Genomic DNA, 21,048 nt, shown 5'->3' with positions numbered 1-21,048 from the left:
TACCATGTTTTTGCCTTTGGAATGAGATAATCTCAATAACCAGGTAGATAAAATTCCTGCCTTGTGGCTACTTCTTTGGGACACCAGTGTTGGTCAAAGCTGAGGCTCCATCCTCACCCAGCTAAATTGCCTTGTGGCTGTTAGACTCACCAACGGTAGGATTACAATGGGATTACCATGGCTTAGTCTCTATTAAGCACTGGGGACTCTGCCCATCACCCCCATTAGAATGTACTGTCACTTCTTGGTTGGGCTCCCAAGGATGCGATCGCAAAGGCTGGAAAATACAAGATGATGATTAAAGCCATCATTTGTTGGGCTCTTAGGATGCACCTATGGAATCACTGTGCTGCACACTTCCGTACATTGTCATATGTAATTCATTCATCAATACTACAGGGTAGGTATTATTATCCTTATTTTACAGCTGAGAAAATTATAGCTCAGTGACGTTGAGCCACTTGTCCAAAGTCACACAGCTGGTAGGAAGTGGGCCTGACACTTGAACCCAGATCTGATTCCAGGGTGCTATGCTGTGAGCCAAACTTCATTGAAAACACAAATGGAAGCTGCCATCTAGAAAATCCTTTTTCACTTAAATTTTCAGAGCATCCCTTTTGACTTCTATGTAATCTCATCCTTAACTAATACTAACAGTGGCTAATGTTTGTTGAGTGCCTATTGCGTGGCAGGCACTGTTGCAAGTGCTTTACATGGATTATACTTAATCCTTACCTCAACCTTCATTTTTGCAGATAAGAAAACAGAGGCATAGAAAGGTTATGGAGCTCCTAAACATACCATTTTCCATAACCCTTTTGTCCTGGTCTAGTTAAAGGATTTTTTGGCCTGTCCCTTTGTTGATTCGATTGCATTTTTTTTTAAATAAATTTATTTATTTATTTTTGACTGTGTTGGGTCTTCGTTTCTGTGCGAGGGCTTTCTCCAGTTGCGGCGAGCGGGGTCCACTCTTCATCGCGGTGCACGGGCCTCTCACTATAGCGGCCTCTGTTGTTGCGGAGCACAGGCTCCAGACGCGCAGCCTCAGTAGTTGTGGCTCACGGGCCCAGTTACTCCGCGGCATGTGGGATCTTCCCAGACCAGGGCTCGAACCCGTGTCCCCTGCATTGGCAGGCAGATTCTCAACCACTGCACCACCAGGAAAGCCCCTCGATTGCATTTTTATATGAATTATTTTTTTTAATAATTTTTAAAATGCCTTCCTAGAATTTGATTTGATATGAGGAGGGTTGCCTGCTGCCCGGAGTTCCCACCAAGGCTCTGATGACTCACGGAGGCCTGTGTCTCCAGCTTGCCTCCGTTGGAGTGTGTACTTGTTACACATTAACCTCCTGGATCCCATTAATAATTTAGCATAGATTAGCTGATTAGATTAGCTGCCCTGAAAGTTGGGCCCAAATGGAGTGAGAGACAGAGGTAAGGAGCAGACCTCTGAGGGGGGCTTCAAGTAAACAATTCTGGGACAGCTTGAAGGTTCCAGGCAGTGACAGAAGCTTTGCCTGCCCTTGTAGTCCTGCCTGGATGTAAGCAGGTCTGGTAGTTGGGGGCTAATTAGTGATCTGTGTGAGAGGCCAGCGTGCTGCCATTTTCCCACAGCCTTTTTCTCTCCTCAGATCCTTCCCCTCAGCTTTGTAGCCTAAGAACAGGCCACACTGAAGGAACCATGTGCTGGTCAATGTGAAAGCACATTATGAGCTTTTCCGTTTACTCCTGGAGCATATTCCAGGGAGGAAGACGTGCCAGTTATTCCCATTTTACAGATGAGAAAACTGAGCTCAGCGATGTGAATGAACTTGTCCACAGTGTGTAAGGGAAACAGCTGGCCCTCAAACCCAGGACCGAGTGGACTCTTTAAAGATGGATTCTGCCATTTGGGCTTTATTGTTTTGGCTTAATTTCTTTTCATTTACCTCTTTCTGTTCCTCATCCATCTTTATACCTTTTTTCCCTTTTTTATATTTTTCGATGGACTTTATGTCTAATAGTCAATAAAAACAGTGACCTCTAAAATCCTCTGTAAATTTCTAGAAAAGCGCTGTTTTAAATAACTGAATTCTTGAGCTTATTTCTTCACCTTTATCTTTCTTGTGGCATTTATATTAAAATAATTGCTTTTCTTTTGCTTTAACATTCATATCAATGGTGCAACACTCCAAAAAAATTGACAAAGGAGAGTAAAAAAGAAACTTCTAATACAGGAACTGTTCTCATCTAATTTTTTAAAACTTTTCATCATGTTTTTTAAAAAGCGTTTTATTACAAACATCTTCAAACACACAAAAGTAGAGGCAGCAGTAAAATGAAGCACCAGCATGCACCATCTACATTTAATGATGACAAAGATTTTTTTTTTCCACATTTGCGTCTTATTTTTCCTTTTTGTTGGAGTATTTTAAAGTAAACACAGGTATCATGACATTTTCTAGGTACTCCAATATGCACTTCTGAAAAATGAGGATATTTTCTAACAAAACTGTAGTAGTATTTGTCAGGGTGAGCAGAATCAACAGTAATTACTCCATATCACCTAAACAGTATCTATGTTACAATTTTCCCAATTGTCCCTAAATGCCTTTTTACAGTCCATTTGTTTAGATGATGATCTAAACAAGGTCCACATGTTGCGATTGACTGTTAGGTCTCTTAAGGAACTTGTCACTGTTGTCATTTCTGTTGTTGTTAAAATCGCTATTTTCCATCTACATTTAGTTATGCTCCCTATGGCCCTTTTTTTCCTTTCCATTTCTTTTACTCCTTGATTCATCTTTATCATAAGGTCAGGGTGCATTTGCACAAGTTTGGAAGAGCAGGGTCAGCCCCCAAACCCAGAGCACATAACAAGAACAAAGCCACCAGGAATGAGCCACTTATCAGAGTAATTTCCTTGAGCACAAAAGGCGGTGTGTTAGGTTGGTTTTTGACTCTTTGTCTGGAGTACCTTGATAGCCTTTTTTTTTTTTTCAAAGCTACCAGTAGAAAGTTCCTCAGTTTACAATATTCACTGAGCCTACCTTAGCTACCATTCAGGAATTTCACTCACCTGTGTTTTGAAGCCCAGAAGAGCCAGTTTGCAGTTGGGAATGTCAAACGTCAAGTTAGGTTTGGATGTGAAATTAATCTCCGTGATGTATGATGTGCTTTCCTATCCCCTCCCATGAGCCTTTTGATAAGATTCTGGATCCACAGATAGCCCGAGGGTGGCCTGCTTCTCCTTGATCCCAAATCAGGGGCTTTCCCTGTCACCTGTCATCAAATCTGGGTGGTTTATTTTCGTTGCCTCAAAAACCCGTTCACTGCCCCAAGGAAAAGGGTCAGACAGATACTTGCTAGTTTGTTCATCTTCCCAGTAACCTCCTGAAACAGGTTAAGATGCGTGTCCTCTAAGGAAGGGATGTAAGAAATGGCAGAAGGCTAGGACAGAGGACTGCCATCAGATGTACAGGCTGCCAGTGGCAGGAGGTACTTGGAGTTAATCTGAGGGCTTTCAGACCTTCACCTGAGCAGGTTTTTGAAGTAAGACATTGGAGAATCTCTCAGTTCTCTTCATATGAGCGTTCTCTTCATCTGAACCCATTCATTTAATAAAGTGCTATTTACTCATATAATTGAGGTTTAAATTTTTTGTTTGTTTCTTTCAGTTTTATTGAGATGTAATTGGAGGTTTACAATTACAAATTTGCATCTGCCAAAGTTAAGTTCTTTGTGATAATCAGATTATTATAGGACCATTACTGTAGCTATTTACGGGTAACCAAAGTCTGCTCGTGTCTGGCCCAGACTTGTACATGGACATTCTGTACAACTGCAACTCACTAATAAGTACGAAGTGTTCCGCTTATCACAAAAAAGGAGCAGGAGGAAATGCAAGATGTGGTGGTGTATTCATGTGGGTGGTGGACTCTGAGAGGGAGTAAAATTAAACAAGGGGCAAATGTTCATTTTTTATTGATTCCTCATCTCTCACGTGACATTGGAATTAGAGTGGGGTGTTGAGAATGCACTTAGCCTGTGGTGTGTGGAAAAAGTTCAAGTTCATGTGCTGGACCTCAGAATTTTTCTGCTAAGATTTTATTTTAATATTTTACAAATCTTTTTATATTTTCCATGATATTTTCTAGTATTTTCTTCCATTTTTTTCTGTTCAGGTGTAATTTACATGCAGAAACAGTCATCTTTTCTCGTGTATAATTCTGCAAGTTTTGGCATACAGTCAGGTAACGATTATCACAGGATAGAGAATGATTCCTGCTGTGCTGTGCGGCAGCCCCCATCTTCTGTCTCTATAGTTCGGCTTTTCTCCAGAACGTCATATAAATAGAATCATTAAGCGTGGTGCATTTGAGGTTCATCCACACTGTTGCCTGTATCAGTAATTCATCCCTTTTTATTGCTGAATAGTGTTCCATTGTGTGGGTAGACCACAATTTGTTTACCCAGTTGAGGGATAAAGTTTTGGCAGTTACAAATAAAACCACTGTAAACATTTGCACGCAGATTTTGGGGTGAACATACGTTTTCAGTTGGGCAAATACCTAGAAGTGAGATATCTGGGTTATGTGGTAAGCATATGTTTAACTTTACAAGAAACTGCCCATCTCCTTTTCAAAGTGACCGTACCATTTTGTAGTCCCAGCAGCAGGCTATAAAAAGGTCTACTGCATCTTTGCCAGCACTTGGTATTGCCAATATTTTGTTTGTTTGGTTTTATTTTTAAATTTTAGCCATTCTAATAGATGCGTAGTGGTATCTCGTAGCAGTTTTAATTTATGTTTCCCTAATGACTAATGATGTGCCTATTCGCCGTCCATGTATTTTCTTTGGTGAAGTGTCTCTTCAAATCTGTTCCATTTTTTAAAAACTGGAATGTTTGTTTTCGTATTATTGAAGTTTGAGAGTACTTTATACTGTATTCTGATATAAGCCCTTTATCAAATATGTAGTTTGCAAACACTTTCTTCCAGACTGCGGCTTGTCTTTTTGTTCTCTTCACTTGCAGACACTTATTTCATACATGGTTTCCTTTTTTTATTGCAAACGTTTCATGTCCTGTGGATTTCATGCTGTCACAGGATGACACTGCAGGAAAGCATAGTAGAGAGTGAAGTTTAGTGTTTGTCCAAGACACAGGTACAGAGAAATGGACTAGGAAAGACTTACTTAAGTCTGGTTATTCAAAGCCATTGTCTGTGCCAACAGAAAGGGATAGTGTTGTTTTTATTTCTAGTTGATATCTGGAAACACAACTTTCAATTTCAAGCCCGTGTAGTTAATGATAGGAACGGGTTCCTCTTGGCTTATGGATGAGAATAGTTACAAAGGAAGCTGTCAGTTCCTAAGAATGCAGCTATGTTCTATTGCACATGTATGCACACAGGAGAGAAAACCAAAGGACAGTGAGACAGAGACACATATAGAAGTTAGTAGTGCAAGACTCAGCCCTGGATGACCACATGCTCTTGGGGGAATAGGAATGGGAGACATGACTGTATTATTCCCCGGTGTTCCTATGCTGTGCTTTGTGGGCAATATAATGGTTTTCCAAAGGTAACTTTGGTTATGTGTTAGTTTTTTTCCTTTTAGGCCTGTTTTCCTAATCCTCACATTTGATGCTATTCCACTGTAACAAGTCAAATTAGGGTATAGAAATAGTTTTCAGAAACTATTACCTATTTTAGTAGGTCCAAAATAAACACTTTGCAATGAGTACTGGAGATACATGTATGGCACCTTCCTTGATGTTTTTTAACATCAGCCATAGCTCACTTCTTTTCTGTTGGTCTTTCTCCATGGCAGTTATTCTGTCCCCTTCTACCTGCCCACCCTGCGTACCGTTTGGTGATTTCTTTGATACCCTCTCTAAGTGGCCAAGAGAGGAGACTGTTGGGTTTGCCCTTTCTGAATCTTAGGACTTCATTTTTTGGCATTTTTCACTCATAAAATATAAGAACCCGTCATTTTTCAATACTGGAAGGAACTTTAGAGAACTTCGAGTCCCTGTCTCTGTGGATAAGAGGATCGAGGGTCAGAATTCTGAAGGAATTTGTAATCTTAGAGCTAAAACGAATGGAAAAGTGAGCCGTGAACACAGACCTCTTGGTTCCAGCTCCTGTGTTCTCTCTAGGCTGGAAATCAAGGAAAAGCTGTCCATGGATGGTGCCTGCAAGGGATATGTTCAAAAGTGCATTTCAAATGAGGTTTTGCGAGTGCTACTGGGTTGATTTTAAGTGGAAGGATAGTTAAGAATAAACTAGTGAGATCGTTTAAGAAGTTATATCAAGACTTAAGAGAAAGATGTTAGACTTTTAATTCACTTAAGGGAGTAAGTTGTCAGAGCAAGAGCTGAATGTACAGCAGCTAAATATCTGAGCTGGGCCAGAGTGCTGCAAGATGTTGGCCTGTGGTTGGGAGGGTCCCTGGTGAGTTCAGCCTGTGGTCAGAGTACAGTGTGTCCCTGCAACCACTCATGATCATGGTGGCCAGAACAGGGACATCAGGATGAAGAAGGGTTTCTACTGCAGGCCTGGTGTGTAAACTCGTCCTCAGTTGCCTGTAAACTGGGAGACTTGTGTATCAAAGGAACGTGGGAGATATACTCCCTAGGAATTGGTTAGAAGCCTTTTTAAAGGGCTCCAGCCCAAGTGCTCTTTAATCTCTGATACGGGAGCGATACCTAGACCCGCCACAGGCATCACCGGGCCACCCAAGAGCTGCAGTGAAATGGCAGATAGCAGGAGCCCCTTTATTCCAGCAGCCTTAAAAGGCTGCTCATCTTTAGTTGAGTTGCCACAGCCAGTACCCCTAGAGCGCTTACTCTGCCCCAGGCCCTATTTCAGCACTTTCTGTGTATTAAGTCACTTAGCCCTTCCCACCACCCTATTAAGGAAGAACCATTATTATCTCCATTTCGCAGATGAGGAAACTGAGGCACAGAGGGCTTCAGTGACCTGGCCAAGGTCCCACAGATTGAATGCACAGATGCTGGGATTTGAACACAGATCTCCCTGACTCTCAAACTCTTATCAGCACATCATAGTGCCTCCTGAGTGCACCGCCCTGTACCACAGCCAGTAGCCCCATGTGGCTCCTGAGCCCTAGAAATGGGGCTGGTGCTGCATGTTGAAAAGGATAATATTTTGCACGTACTAGGGTAAATAGAATACATCCTTAAAATTAGTTTCATCCGTTTCTTTTGACTTTTTAAAATTTGGCTACTAGAAATTCTTACTTCCATGTGGGTTTCACATTTTATCCCTCCTGGAGAGTGCTGGTCTGGAAGATCCCAAGCCATGTTGCAAAGGGGCCTGTGAAGCAGCCATCAAAAGCAGGCTGCAGACAGCGCAGGGTGATTGTGGGCAGCTGGGGCCCCGCTGGGCAGAAGGAGCCCGTCTCCCCTCACTGCTAAGAGACGGAATGAGTCAAAACCAGCATTTCCTGAGGGGTATTTTGCAGGCTGTTAATAGCAAAACCAAACAATTTCTCAGTAAAATACAGGCCCAGGTATGTTCAGCATTTTATACTATTTCAAATAGATGTGCTTCCAGTAATTTCTCAAGTTATTTCAAGGGTGCCGCAGTTTCCTCATCTATGAAATGGAGATAATAGTCCCTGTCTATTATTCTAATAGTCCCTGTGAGGAATAATCAGGTTAATCCACGTAAAGTTCTTGGAAGAGTGCCTGGCACAGAGGAAAGCGTAAAACAAACGTCAGCCATTATTATCGTAGCAGTATCATCGTCACATCGTCACAGCAGTTACCGTGTGCCGTTGAAGGAGCTGCACGATGTTGAATGAGGGAGCATGCGGCAGGGCCTTTGGGGCAAGTGTCCCAGCGTGCACACCTGAGTCAGCCAATTTACCTCCGCAGGTAGCTAGAGGCACCCACCCCTTGGAAGGTGGTGTGATGACCCTCAAACACGCCTCCCACTACCCGCCACCTGGCACCCATCACAGCCCCTTGAACTACAAGAAGCTTCTCCATTGTTTTCTCCCAGTGGCATCTCCTTCTGTCCCTGAAAGGAAAACCCATCAACAAACTCCTCTTCATCTTGTTCTCTTTCCAGGGACTTTTCAATCCCCTCATAAATTGGCCAAGATCCCATAAGTTTCCCGATTCCATGGATGAACAAAATGTAGACTGGTTTCTCTCCTGCAAGACTTCTCAGAGCTCTTAAAATGCTAATGTGTGTGCAGAAAGTCCCAGATGTGAATGCTGTGTAAAGCATTTTGCAAACCCACTTGATTTGTTTTTGGAAATATCTTCTGGGACAAACGTTCTGTAAACCACTCCTGGGGAAACACTGTCTATAAAGGTTCTGCCCAGCTAAAAAGGAAATCTCTCCCACCACTGCCCTTTGCACCCATGTCCCAACGGTGTTGTCCGTGGAGCACTGTTAGATGCTGGGCATGCCACTTCCCCTCCCCCCCCCCCCCAAAAGCTAACAGTTTGTCCAGAGAAATGGGCTTGGGGACGTGACTCTCCTGAATATCTAGGGATTCACTGTTGTTTTTCAGGCTATCAAATGGAGGACCCCTAAAAAAAATTAAACCTTGGTGATTTTCATTCATACGCTTTAGACCTTTATATACACAGAAGAATTCCTTCCCTTAGTTCCTTCCCCACCCGGTTTCTGGAAACACATTGTTCTTTACTAGAACATTCATTGGTTTTATGGCTATTTTCGTTTTTATGTTTTATCTCTTCCCACCCACCCCCATATTGTGCTTGTTTACCCATCTTCCTCTGATCCCAGTAGACTGTGACTCTCATCCCTTGGGGTCCCCACTTGAAGGCTTCATTGAGTAACTCTTTGAGGGCAGATCTTAGATGGGACTAGAACAGAGGGCCAGGAGCTGCCATCAGCTTCCATGTTTTGTTTCCTGTATGTTATCGGCCTTTGGAGCCAGTTGCAATGCGGAAGTATTTGTGGCATTTCTTTCCATCTAATTACATCTCTGACTAGGTCTTCCCACGTCAATCTGCATGTGCCTCTTAACCTAGATTGGAAGTTCCGAGGGAACAGGGGCTGGTCTTTATGACTTTCCTTCCTTCCTCCCCTCCCTCTCTCCTTTTCTTTAGAAGATTCTTTCAAAAATAGAATGGTTTTGTTTGAGAAACCCTGACGTCAACATTCTAATTCATAAAGAGGGGCTGTTTTGCATACTACTAGTAAAGCAATAACAACTAAAAATCCTTATCGCATTAAATATTTAATGGATCTTTCCTGTGCACCGTGCTCTGTGCCACGGGCATTTTACGTATTATCTCTTTTAACCCTCACAGTTACCCTTTAAAGTATGTGCTGTTAGTATCCTCATTTTACAGATGAGAAAACTGAGCCTTTAAGATAGGAAATTGCCCAAGAAAGGGCAGCTACAGCAGCGCTAGGGCAGGAACGTGAACCAGGGTTGGTCTGGCTCCAGAATCCAAGTGTGAAACCACTACCGACTCCCAGTCCACTTCCTTCTGGCTGTCAAGTCCTGGAGGAGCAGGAAGGGGACTTGCTAAAATCCTTGCTCGCCAGTCTTCCCTTTGGTCCTGTGCTGTGATTCCCCTGCCCACTTAGACCATGAGGTCACAAGGTGGCTCAGTGCCTTAAGGAAAATTCAGTTAAATTTTGATAAACCTTATAAACATAGAGAGCAATAATTAACTTCCCAACTGTTAAAGTTAACATGCGAATCTCCTTAGCTCAACCCCAGTGGGTAGGAAACACTCAATGAGTAACTGCAGAATAACCAGGCCCGGATGTTATTTTCTAAAATAATTCCAGTTATTTAGTAATGTTTATGCATTTTGTTGCATGGTAATGTGAAATGAAGCTCATTTAAAACATTCTTATCAGTAAATAAGCAAATGTTGTAAATAAGCAAATGTTTAAGTTTTTAGCTGTCAGGTTTTTTAATATGGATACCATCTTAAATTTTTATGATACTTTCTTTTTAAAGATCGGCCCCAAGTTTTACTTCTGTTTTGTTGTTGCTGTTGTTTATTTCAACTTAGCCAGTGCCTTGCACAAAATAGGTGCAAAAAATAATATTTTAAAATTCAGTTTATAATTTACAAGGAATTTTCTACACACTTTCTTATTTAATTCTCAAAATAGCCTTAAGGTGGAAACACCTATTTATATACCCATTTAAGAGGTCAGGAAACTGAGGCCAAGAGAAGTAATTCAGAAAAGGTCATTTAAGGGTGTAAACAGCTTATCTTTAAAATGATTTTAAGCCAGAAAATTGTTTTTCAGAAGAATAGTCTCTCTCCCTTAAGTGGTTCCTTTTAGTTCGAACTCACTACATGACTTTATAACTGGTAAAAAATAGAAAAAAAAAATAAAACATTTATTGGTTGCTTCCTTTGTGCTGCATACTTTATATGCATGATCTCTAGTTGTTTCTCAAAACAACTCCTTGGAAGAGGTACTGTTCTTACTCAGCTTTATAAGTGGAAGAAATGAGGGTGAGAAAAAGTCAGTTATTTGCCCAAGGTCAAATAGACCTTGAAGCTTGCTTTCTTCAGAGCACAGTATCTTAGAACAGTGGCTGTTAGTAGTATTGTAAGCATCACCGTTCCCCTTCGTAGTTCTCAAGGCCAAAACAATTGTAAAAGTCAACATTAAGTCGTGTTCTTGGGATAAAGCATTATAACTATAGTGCCTTTGACTTGGCATTAGAAAGCACACAACTGCAAGTTAGAGCTTTTTAACATGCCGAAATTTGTCTACATGCACACGTGAGGGTTCCAGTGGCAAAATATTTTACTTTTCTCTGAATACAAACGTGCGTTTGATTCTTGGAGATATCACATGCTACTTTTTTTAATTGTCTGGTTTTTTTTAGAGCAGTTTTACGTTCACAGAAAACTTGAGAGGAAGGTACAGAGATTTCCCATATATCCCCTGCCGCCACACATGCAGAGCCTCCCCACGATCAACATCCCTCATCAGGGGATACATTTATTACAAATGATGAGCCTACATTGATGCATCTTTATCGCTCAGAGTCCATAGTTTACATTACAGTTCCCTCTAGGTGTTGTACATTCTGTGGATATGGACGCATACACAATGACAGGTATCCATCATTATGGTATCATACACAGTATTTTCACTGCCCTAAAAATCCTCTGAGTGCTCTACCTATACATTCCTCTGTTGCCCCAACCCCTGGCAACCACTGATCTTTTACTCTCGCCATAGTTTTGCCTTTTCCAGAATGTCATATAATTGGAATCATACAGTATGTAGCCTTTTCAGATTGACTTCTTTCATTTAGTAATATGCATTTAAGATTCCTCCAAGTCTTTTCATGGCTTAATAGCTCGTTTCTTTTTAGCGCTGAATAATATTCCACCGTCTAGATATACCACAGTTTATTTACCCACTCACCTACTGAAGGACATACTGGTTGCTTCCAAGTTTTAGCAATTATGAATAAAGCTGCCATAAACACCCCATGTACAGTTTTTTGAGTAGATATAAATTTTTAGCTCCTTTGGGTGAATACCAAGGAGCACGATTGCTGGATCGTATATTAAGAGTATGTTTAGTTTTGTAAGAAACATCCAAACTGTCTTCCAAAGTGACTTGTACCGTTTTGCATTCCCACCAGCAATGAATGAGAGTTCCTGTTGCTCCAAATCCTCATCAGCATTCGTTGTTGTTAGCATTCTGGATTTTGGTATATCATGGCTGTTTTATCTGTATTTTCTTGATATATGACATGATGCAAATTTTCATACGCTTATGTACCATCTGTATATCTTCTTTGGTTCAACATGCTACTTTAAGATTTGAACTAGGCCAGGTTGCTCGTAAGCTATTTAGTTTAGTAAACATGATTAATTTTGGAGGAATCCTTCAAGAAAAACCATGAAAAAATGATTTCCTTTCTAAATGTCGTATTTGAACTTCAAGAAGAGGCATGAAAATGGTACAGCCACTATGGAAAGCAATCCGGCAGTTGCTCAAAATGTTAAACATAGCCTTACCGTACAACCCAGCAATACCTAAGAGCAATGTAAACATGGCCACACAAAAACTTGTACATGTGTGTTTGTAGCAACATTATTCAGTCGAGTTGTTGAACCCAAATGTCCACCAATTGATGAATGAATAAACAAAGTGTGGTATCTTTCTAGAGTAAAATATTACATGGCAATAAAAAGTAATAGAGTCGTGACACATGCTACAACATGGATGGACCTAGAAAACATTATGCTAAGTGAAAGAAGCCAGACACAAAAAGCAACATAGTGTATGACTCCATTTGTATGAAATGAGAATCCATAGGTACAAAACATAGGTTAGTGATTGCCAGAGACTCACCTACTGAAAGACGGGGGGTAAAGGGGGAATGGGGAGGGATGGCTGATGGGTACAGGGTGTCTTTTGGGGGCAATAAAAATATCCTAAAGTTAGATAATAGAAATGATTACACAACTCTATAAATACACCAAAAACCACTGAATTGTATACTTCGCAAGTATGAATTTTATGGTACATAATTATATCTCATTAAAAAGTAATAACAAACGTAAAGCTTTCTGTGGGTGAAATGAAGAGCAAAAATACACAGACCATTCATACTGTGCTTTCTGTAAGGGTGAAATTTCGTTGTGTAGCTCATTTTGATAAAACTATTAGCAAAGTGACCTTTCACATTTCAAATACTAGTCTCAATTCCATTATGCTAAAAGGTCACTAAAGAGAAATGTGAATGACTTTCTTTTTATCCTAACAATGTGTGTCCCTTGGTAGAAATTGTTCTCTGATATTAACAATTTCTATTCAGAGGCAAGAGAGTTGAGTAGATATATCAGTCATAGTGTCTGTTTTTTCCATGGTCAGTAAGTGTTCCTGCATTTGTAGTCACAGCGAATATTTGAATCTTTAAAGCTCTTACTCTTTGTAATGCCAAATTCAAAACTGCTTGCTAAAATGGTTAATGTGGTAGAAATTAGTTGGGCTAATTAGGTCAATAAATATTATTCTAACTCATTAGGATAAAAGGTCAGATGGTTAAAAGACTGGGACATATGTATTAGAAGATGTTGCTTTTGATTCTGAAGAAGTAATTTTATTCCTGCATTTTTGTACCACGTAAAGCATACTGAATTGTTTCTTTGACACACAGATTAGCTGTGAATGAAATGTCTTCCAGGTATATTAGAATTTACATGGGTTGTTCTCTGTTACCACTGTTCTCTGTTAGAAATCTCTTTCAGTGATTAATGCCTTAATTTCTTCAACTTTGCTACTTAAATAAGTGTACCTTTTTTCCAATTAGTGCCTTGATTTATCCTCAGGTTTTCCCATGCCCAAGTCCCCTCTGATGAGATGATTCCCCTGAATGGTCCAAAGAATGACTTCTATATAATGTTTCCTCAGTGTTTTTCTCATTGTGGTTATGCTTTTCCCTAAATTAACCTGATAAGTCAAAATATTTATGGAAGACAATAAGTAAAGATTATCTGCTTTTCACAAACTAAGTGACGTATTTCCTTTTTTTAACAGCTTTATTAAGATATAATTCACATGCCATACTGTTCATCCATTTAAAGTGTCAAGTGGTTTTTTGGTGTATTCACAGCTATGTGCAACCATCATCACAGTCGATATTAGAACCTTTTTATAACTTGAAAGAGAAACCTTGAACCCATTAGCTATCAATGCCTCCCCCCATGTCCCCACTCCACCTCCAGCCCTAAGCAACTAATCTACTCTGTCTTTATAGATTTGCCTATTCTGGACATTTTATATGACTGGAATCATAAAATATGTGGTCTTTTGTGACTGGGTTACTTTACTTTATTGATAAAGTTTATCAAAATGTTTTATAGTGATAAAGGGTCATTTCACAGGAATACTTAGCAGTTATAAACAAATATGCATCTTATACCAGAGCACCAAAATACATGAGGCAAAAACAGACAGAAATGAAGGGAGAAATAAAAAAATCAACAATAATAGATGGAAACTTTCAATACTGTACTTTCAGTAGTGAGTAGAAAGCTAAGCAGAAGATTAACCAATAAATAGAAAACTTGAACAACATTGTAAACCAACTATACCTAACAGATATCTGTAGAACACTCTATCTAACAACAGCAGAGCACAAATTCTTCTGAAGAACACATGGAACATTCTCCAAACCATATGCTAGGCCATAAAACAAATATCAGTAAATTTAAAAGCATAGAAGTATTGCAGAGTATCTCCTCTGACTACAGTAAAATGAAATTGGAAATCAATAACAGAGAAATGGGAAACTCAAATATATTTGGAAAGTAAATAGCACACTCCTGAATAACCAAAGGAGAAGTTGGAAAATACTTTGAGATAAATGAAAATGAAGAGACAACATGTCAAAAGTTATGGGTTGCAGCTAAAGCATGGCTTAGAGGGAAATTTATAGCTGTGTCTTAAATGCCTCTATTAAGAAAGAAGATCTCAAGTCAATAATGTAACCTTCCACTTTAAGACACTTGAAAAAGAAGAGAAAACTAAGAATAAAGATTAGAGCAGAAATAATGAAATGGAGAATAGAAAAACAACAGAGACTTTAAAACCTTTGAAACTTTACTGATTATAATAAATTATATTAAAATATTTACAAAAGACATGAAGGGTATTATTTCACAAAATAAGTAACACATTTTAATGTATTTAAAAAAATCCAATTTTCAACGTGGCTTCTGTACACCTGTTGTTAAAAGCTAGTGTTTCTGAAAATATCCACCAGGCACTGTCTTTTTTCCAGTTCAGGCTCAGTTTAGAAACTGTCAACCAAACCATGAGCCCATCTCAGTCCTTAGCTCTTGAGCAGTTTTGCCTGATAGAAAGAGCACTGTTCAAGGTGTTTATCAAATCCATGCCTGATTCCTGATACCACCACATCCTGTATGTGACATTGGACAAGTTGCTCAATCTCTTTGAGACTTATTTTCCTCATCTGTAAAATAGAGGTAATTTTCTCAGCCTGAGAAGAATTATGAGATAACATATGTAAAAGAGCCTAGTTCAATATCTGGCATGAAGTAGGTGCTTGTCTAGTATCCATTCTGTAATCACTAGTGATTTAAAAATGGAATGACAGCCCAAGTACCTGTATGGCATGGGTATACATGTATGAATACTCTTGAAAGAGAGACTGGAGGAAAAATAGTCTAATGTTGAATCCTACTGCGTACCAGGCTTAGGGCTAGTCGTGTTATCTGTAGCTGTACCACATATAACTTGTTTGGCAATTTGGACTGATTTCACTATTTTAACAACCACTAAAACACTCAACTTGAGCAAAATACACATCCTGGCCTAAATTGATTGTTTTAGCAATAGGTTATAATGGTTAAATATTTGAGCCCTTCAAATATGAAACCACTCAGAGTTTATAACTTTGTTGTTGTTGTTACTACTGGTGTAATAAATTCTATTTCTTGTGTCTTAGGAAAGCATATTTCTTAGTTGTGCAATTCTGTTGCCTGTTTGGGCTACAGACTCTTGGCATTAAAACTCTGAAACACATTTATGATTTGATAGGCAAGATAACTGATTAAATTCTGTCTTTACTCAAAGCATATTTTAGCAGGCACTTTTATGCTCATTCTGTTTATTGTGTGGTTGATGGCTTTGAAATTGAATATTTTCACCAGCAACACGAGCTTCAAACTAAGTTGGAGACTAGTGCTTGTCAGAACTTTAACATGAATATGAATCACTTAGAGATCTTTGTTAAAACGTGGATTCTGATGTATCAGGTCTCGGGTGGGGCCGGTGAGTCTATATTCTTAACAAGCTTCCAGGAGTTGCCAATGCTGCTGGCCCACGGACCACACTGTGAGCTGCAAGCTTGTGTAGAATCCAAGAGGTACCTTGGCTAGAGTCAGAAATGAGGAGACCTCATCTGGCATTATATATCACAGTCCCAACTACCTATTCATACTCCCTGAGTGGAATCTACTTCCTCAACTGAGCCCTGAAACAAATTAATTAAAAATTTGGAAGCATTGAACAGCATTGATTCTATTCTTACATTTCATGCATTACAGTGATTGAATACGGTAAGAGAATAATACCTTGTCATTCATTTTCTGTAGTTCCTTTGTACTGTCTATTAGCTTGCCCACCTCTTAGGCCCCTTTATACTGTATCTCATTGAATATGAAAAGTGGTGTACATGAAGCATTTCCATTTCCATTCTCTAGAGCTCTATAGCTGTGCTGTTGGCCCTTACTCCATGTATGGCAAAGAACAATGAATACAAACCACTTAAACCCCAGCCAGACTTTTGTTACCGGATGAAAAGAATAAGCAATTGTTTCCCCTAAACTCAGGCCTGATTTTCTAATACCTTAAGTGAGCATTTATGGAAGCTTCCAGAAAAGCTAATTTCAAGTCCTTAGTCATTTAGATGAGAGGGCAGATAGTTTCACTCGGAGAGTCCACAGCGTGTAGAACTTGATTTTGTATGTAATTTGACGACAGAGGCATCATTTTAAGACGTGTCAAATTAAATTCTTAATATGAAATAGATGTGGCTCAAAATGTAATGCATGCCATCTGATTTGTTACAGAACACAAAAATAGTCACAGGAAGGACAAGAGGAAAACGAGGACGAGAAAATGGGGAGAGAGGAGTAGCCTGGCTGATGACGTGGCAGTATTAAAAAGCAGCTTAACCAAAAGGGCGCTTTCTGCCTATGGGAACAAGACGGACAGCACAAGGGAAAAGAGGACCCACAGGAGAACAAAACGTTTTTTATCCTATCCACGGTTTGTAGAAGTGATGGTGGTGGCAGACAACAGAATGGTTGTATACCATGGAGCAAACCTTCAACACTATATTTTAACTTTAATGTCAATTGTAAGTACATTCAAAAGGAGGTGATTTATGATGTCCCTAAATGTGCCATTGGGGAATATGGGTTTCCACCCAGTGCTTTGGAGAACCATTCGGGGCTGGCATTTCAACGATTCAGGCAAGTGACTGAAGATAACATAAGATTAGACAATGACAGTAATGGGCATCAATAGTGAGTGTTTATTCTGTGTTAGACAATGTGCTTCTTACTTAAAAGTCATCATTTCTAATCCTCCTGGCAACTCTGCTAGGTAAATTGTCATTCTCATTTTGTTGTTAAGAAAACTGAGCCTCAAAGGAGTTGGGTTGCTTGCCCATAGTCATGTAAAGCCAGTAAAGTGGCTTAGGGACTGCATGTGACCCTCAGCTTGTCCACTTCCCAAAACCAGTGCCCTTTGACACGTGAATTTGCACAGCCAGGTGTGGGTCGCCAGTAAGACTTTTGGATGCTGGTAGTGAATCAGAAGCCCTGGTGGAGCTTTGTAAAACGTCTCTATCCCCCTCCCCGGGATTCTAATTAAGTAGCTCTGGGGTGAGTCTTAGGAATCTCTCACTCCCATTTTGAATTTTTCTACTCCCATTTTGAATTGAAAAAGTAATAAATTTGCATGATTGAAAAACAAATCAAGCAGATCCAAAGACTAGTGAGAAAGCTGAAGTGCCTTTCCCCACCCAGGCTCCCAGGCCCCTTCCCAGAGGCAACCACTGTGACAAGTTTATTTGCCCGTGTTTCTAACCAGCACTGCCCAATAGAAATATAATGCAAGCCACGTACGTAATTTTTTTAAAATATAGATACATGTAATTTAAAATTTTCTGTTAGCCACACACACACACAGAAGAAACAGGTAAAATTAATTTTAATCACGTATTTTGTTTTATATCTAAATGTTATCATTTACAAAATTATTAATGAGACTGTTTTCCATACTAAGTCTTTAAAACCCAGTATGTGTTTCACACTTAGAACACATCTCAATTCGGACAAGCCACATTTCAAGTGCTCAGTGGCCACGTGACACATGGCTACCATGTTGGACAAGGCAACTCTGGGCATTTCTTAAGCAAATATGTACGGATACACTTTTTTTTTCAGAGATGGCGCATTCTCATACACGGTGTTACATATTGCTATTTTCTTGAAATACTGGAGATTGTTCCATAATAGCCCATGTGCTCTGCCTTCATTCATTTTAAGCCTAAGCATAGCATTCCTATTAATAGATTGATTCTAGTTTATTTGAATGGGAATCTACTTTTATTAAATTCCCCCAATGAATATGAAAAGCAGCCATTTTGGAACACTGACTTAGAATTTCTCCTTCCTTCTCTGTGGCCTGTGGTTCTCCTTGTGTTTCCCTGCACTGCTGTGAACCATCCCCCCTGTGTTCCCCAACCCCTACCCCACCTGCCTCCCCTCCCCACTCTTCCTCACCCCACCTTCCTCAAGCTCAGTCCCATGTGCCCCAGCCCTCTCCTGTCCCCCAGCCCTCTCCTGTCCTGGAGGAGGGAAAGGAAAACCTAGTCAGGGCTTGCATAGACTCAACTCCATTTCTAACGCATAAATTCAGAACTGTTAAGGATTTTGATGACAAGCATGGACTCAGTGTCAAATTGACCTTGGCTGAGAATTCTGGCTCTGCTACTCACTGCTGGCTGTTTAGTCTTGGACAAGTTGCTTAACTTCTCTGAGCCTCAGTTTCCTCATTTGTTGAGCAAAGATTATAGTCACACCTAGCCCAGAATGTTGCTGTGCAGTTTTCAGCAAGGATCTAGTCCACAGTAAGCATTCAATGGATGTTAGCTCTCATAATTAACAATAATAATGAAAACAAACCAAAAAAAAAAAAACAGGTTACCAGGTTGTGGAGAACACAAATGGTTGGTACAACAGCAGTATTAACAACTATGTGGTCCATGTGAGATTCCATAAAAGGCAATCCAGCTTCAACTGGGATGAAAAAGTTTGATCAAAAGTTAACATCCAGTGTTTTGGCACAAAGAACTGCTAAGTTACATGGCAATGCAGTTTCCCTGGAAAACACCTTGAAGTTTAAATTTGTTTGCATTCATTACTGTCTAAAGCTGCCATCTATGAATTTTACAAAGAGACTTTTAAGAAATGTTTGTTGAGTGAATGAAAATTCACAACTCCAAAATGCATATGTTGCATGAACCATAAAAAGAGGTGGAGCCCAGCATAAGAAGTGAATTGCTTATTGCTTACACGGAGTTCACAATTAACTTTGAAAAATTTATCTCGGTTGCAGGTAGCCTCTATCTATAAAGACCCAAGTATTGGAAATTTAATTAATATTGTAATTGTGAACTTAGTTGTGATTCATAATGAACAGGTAATAAAGTTTTTTTCTTCTTTCTTCTCTCTGTATCCGAAATGGCATATCTAATTGGTATTGGTGCAATGGACCAACCATACTTCTTTTCTGTATTTAGGAAGGACCTTCCATATCTTTTAATGCCCAGACAACATTAAAAAACTTTTGCCAGTGGCAGCATTCAAAGAACCATCCAGGTGGAATCCAGCATGATACAGCAGTTCTTGTAACGAGGTATATGGATGTCTATTCCTCCAGTCTTTTAGTTTCTGGTCACGTTGATGGGATGAGGTCATATGTTCCTGGTAGCCAGCCCCTAGGCCAGGGTTCTTCAACCTCAGCACTATTGACATTTTGGATCAGATAATTCTGTGCTGCGGGGACTGCCCTGTGCCCTGCAGGATGTTTAGCAGCATCCTTGCTCTCTGCCTACTACCTGCCGGTAACTCTCCCCCCTCTTAACTGTAACAGCCAGAAGTGTTGTCCAGATGTTGCCACATGCCCTCTGAGGGTGTGTGGTGGAGGAGGGCAGAATAACCCCCGGTTGAGAACCAGTAACCCATCGCCGCCAAGTAGGCAATGAATGTGTTAGGCAGGTCTGAAAGTAAACACCTGTATAGAGCGGGCAGCTGCCATTCCCATTGAGCTCGTTACCATGCAGGATCTAAGTCCAATGTTGCCAGCTTTTGTGATTCTGTAAGAAACCAGATATAAGGATACTTTTTTTGGAAAATGTGAAATCTCCCAGTTTTTAAATGGTAGCTTCTAGCTCAAAAATATTTAAAATATTTAAAATATTTAAAATGCAGGGCAGCAAAGAGGTCTGCTGGCCTAGTGTGTCTCCCATCGGTCACCTTTGATATGGTCACAGACACTTGCTCTTAGATCAACTTAAATGAAAGGCATTTAGAGCCTTCTCAGAATGTTCTTCAGAAACTAGAATCACTTGCTTCAAAGTGTGAGGAAAAATCCTGGACGGAAAGGTTTTCACTTGCCCTTGGCTACCCCTGTGGCAGAAGGAGACCTCTCAATGTAGCTTTTCATCTGTAAGCCAGTGATTCCTAAACTTTTTTGAGTTGCAGATCCCTGGCTCTGTTAGTCTGCTTTTTGTAAAACTAATACCCTCCCCCCACCCACCCCCCTAAAGTGGTGATGTTGTGAATACCTGGAAGATTCTAACGTGTTTGCTTGTATTGATATTTACTCTTTGGTGTCAAGACCCTAAGTCTGCTTTGCTTTCAGACAGGATATCTGCAGAGCTCATGACAAATGTGATACCTTAGGTGAGTCTACTGTGCGTATCCTCTCTGGCTATAACAGTTGATGACATGTTTTTCTTCCAAGCCACAAATGCTTTTTAAAGTAAATCCTTGTGGGTTTTTTTTTTCCCCTTCTAATAGGTCTGGCTGAACTGGGAACCATTTGTGATCCCTACAGAAGCTGCTCTATCAGTGAAGATAGCGGACTGAGTACAGCTTTTACAATAGCCCATGAACTGGGCCATGTGTACGTTTCTTCTCCATATTTTCATTTAATTTGGAGTGACCTGAAACTTTTGTTCCTTCACATCAGTGAGCATTCACTTGACTTTAGAAGGTGTAAGACGCTTCTTGAATCCTAGTTGAGTTTGCAGGGTTGAAAAGCTTGGAATGTAGCTGGCAGAAATGACTTTGACTTCGGGAAGCTAAATAAATACAGTGCACCCTCTTCAGCCATAGCTCATGCGCCTCTTTGGTTTAACTGTACAAGTTTTCTAGGCATGGTCTAATATGCTCCTTTCCTACTGCAAAGTGGAAAAAAGGGGGCCTTTCTACCCCCTCCAGTAAAGCAGAGG

The 21,048-nt window shown here is 40.1% G+C and overlaps 1 protein-coding gene across 2 annotated transcripts in view; it reads left to right on the top strand.

The window, feature by feature from the left end:
• ADAMTS9 (ADAM metallopeptidase with thrombospondin type 1 motif 9) overlaps positions 1-21,048 on the top strand; it is a 169,695-nt gene that overhangs the window by 10,890 nt on the left and 137,757 nt on the right. The window contains exons 4-8 of one of the 2 annotated variants that reach the window (XM_036868421.1): positions 16,592-16,881; positions 19,149-19,232; positions 19,333-19,448; positions 20,457-20,497; positions 20,615-20,720. In XM_036868421.1, coding sequence (XP_036724316.1) covers positions 16,592-16,881; positions 19,149-19,232; positions 19,333-19,448; positions 20,457-20,497; positions 20,615-20,720 — 637 coding nt within the window. The remainder of the gene's footprint in view (positions 1-16,591; positions 16,882-19,148; positions 19,233-19,332; positions 19,449-20,456; positions 20,498-20,614; positions 20,721-21,048) is intronic. The other variant, XM_036868422.1, reaches the window with a different exon arrangement.

This window comes from Balaenoptera musculus, chromosome 11 (genome assembly GCF_009873245.2).
Source record: "Balaenoptera musculus isolate JJ_BM4_2016_0621 chromosome 11, mBalMus1.pri.v3, whole genome shotgun sequence".
NCBI classification, from domain to species: Eukaryota; Metazoa; Chordata; class Mammalia; order Artiodactyla; family Balaenopteridae; genus Balaenoptera; species Balaenoptera musculus.
Note: the sequence above shows the minus strand (reverse complement) of the source record. Positions and strands in the feature narration are given on the sequence as shown.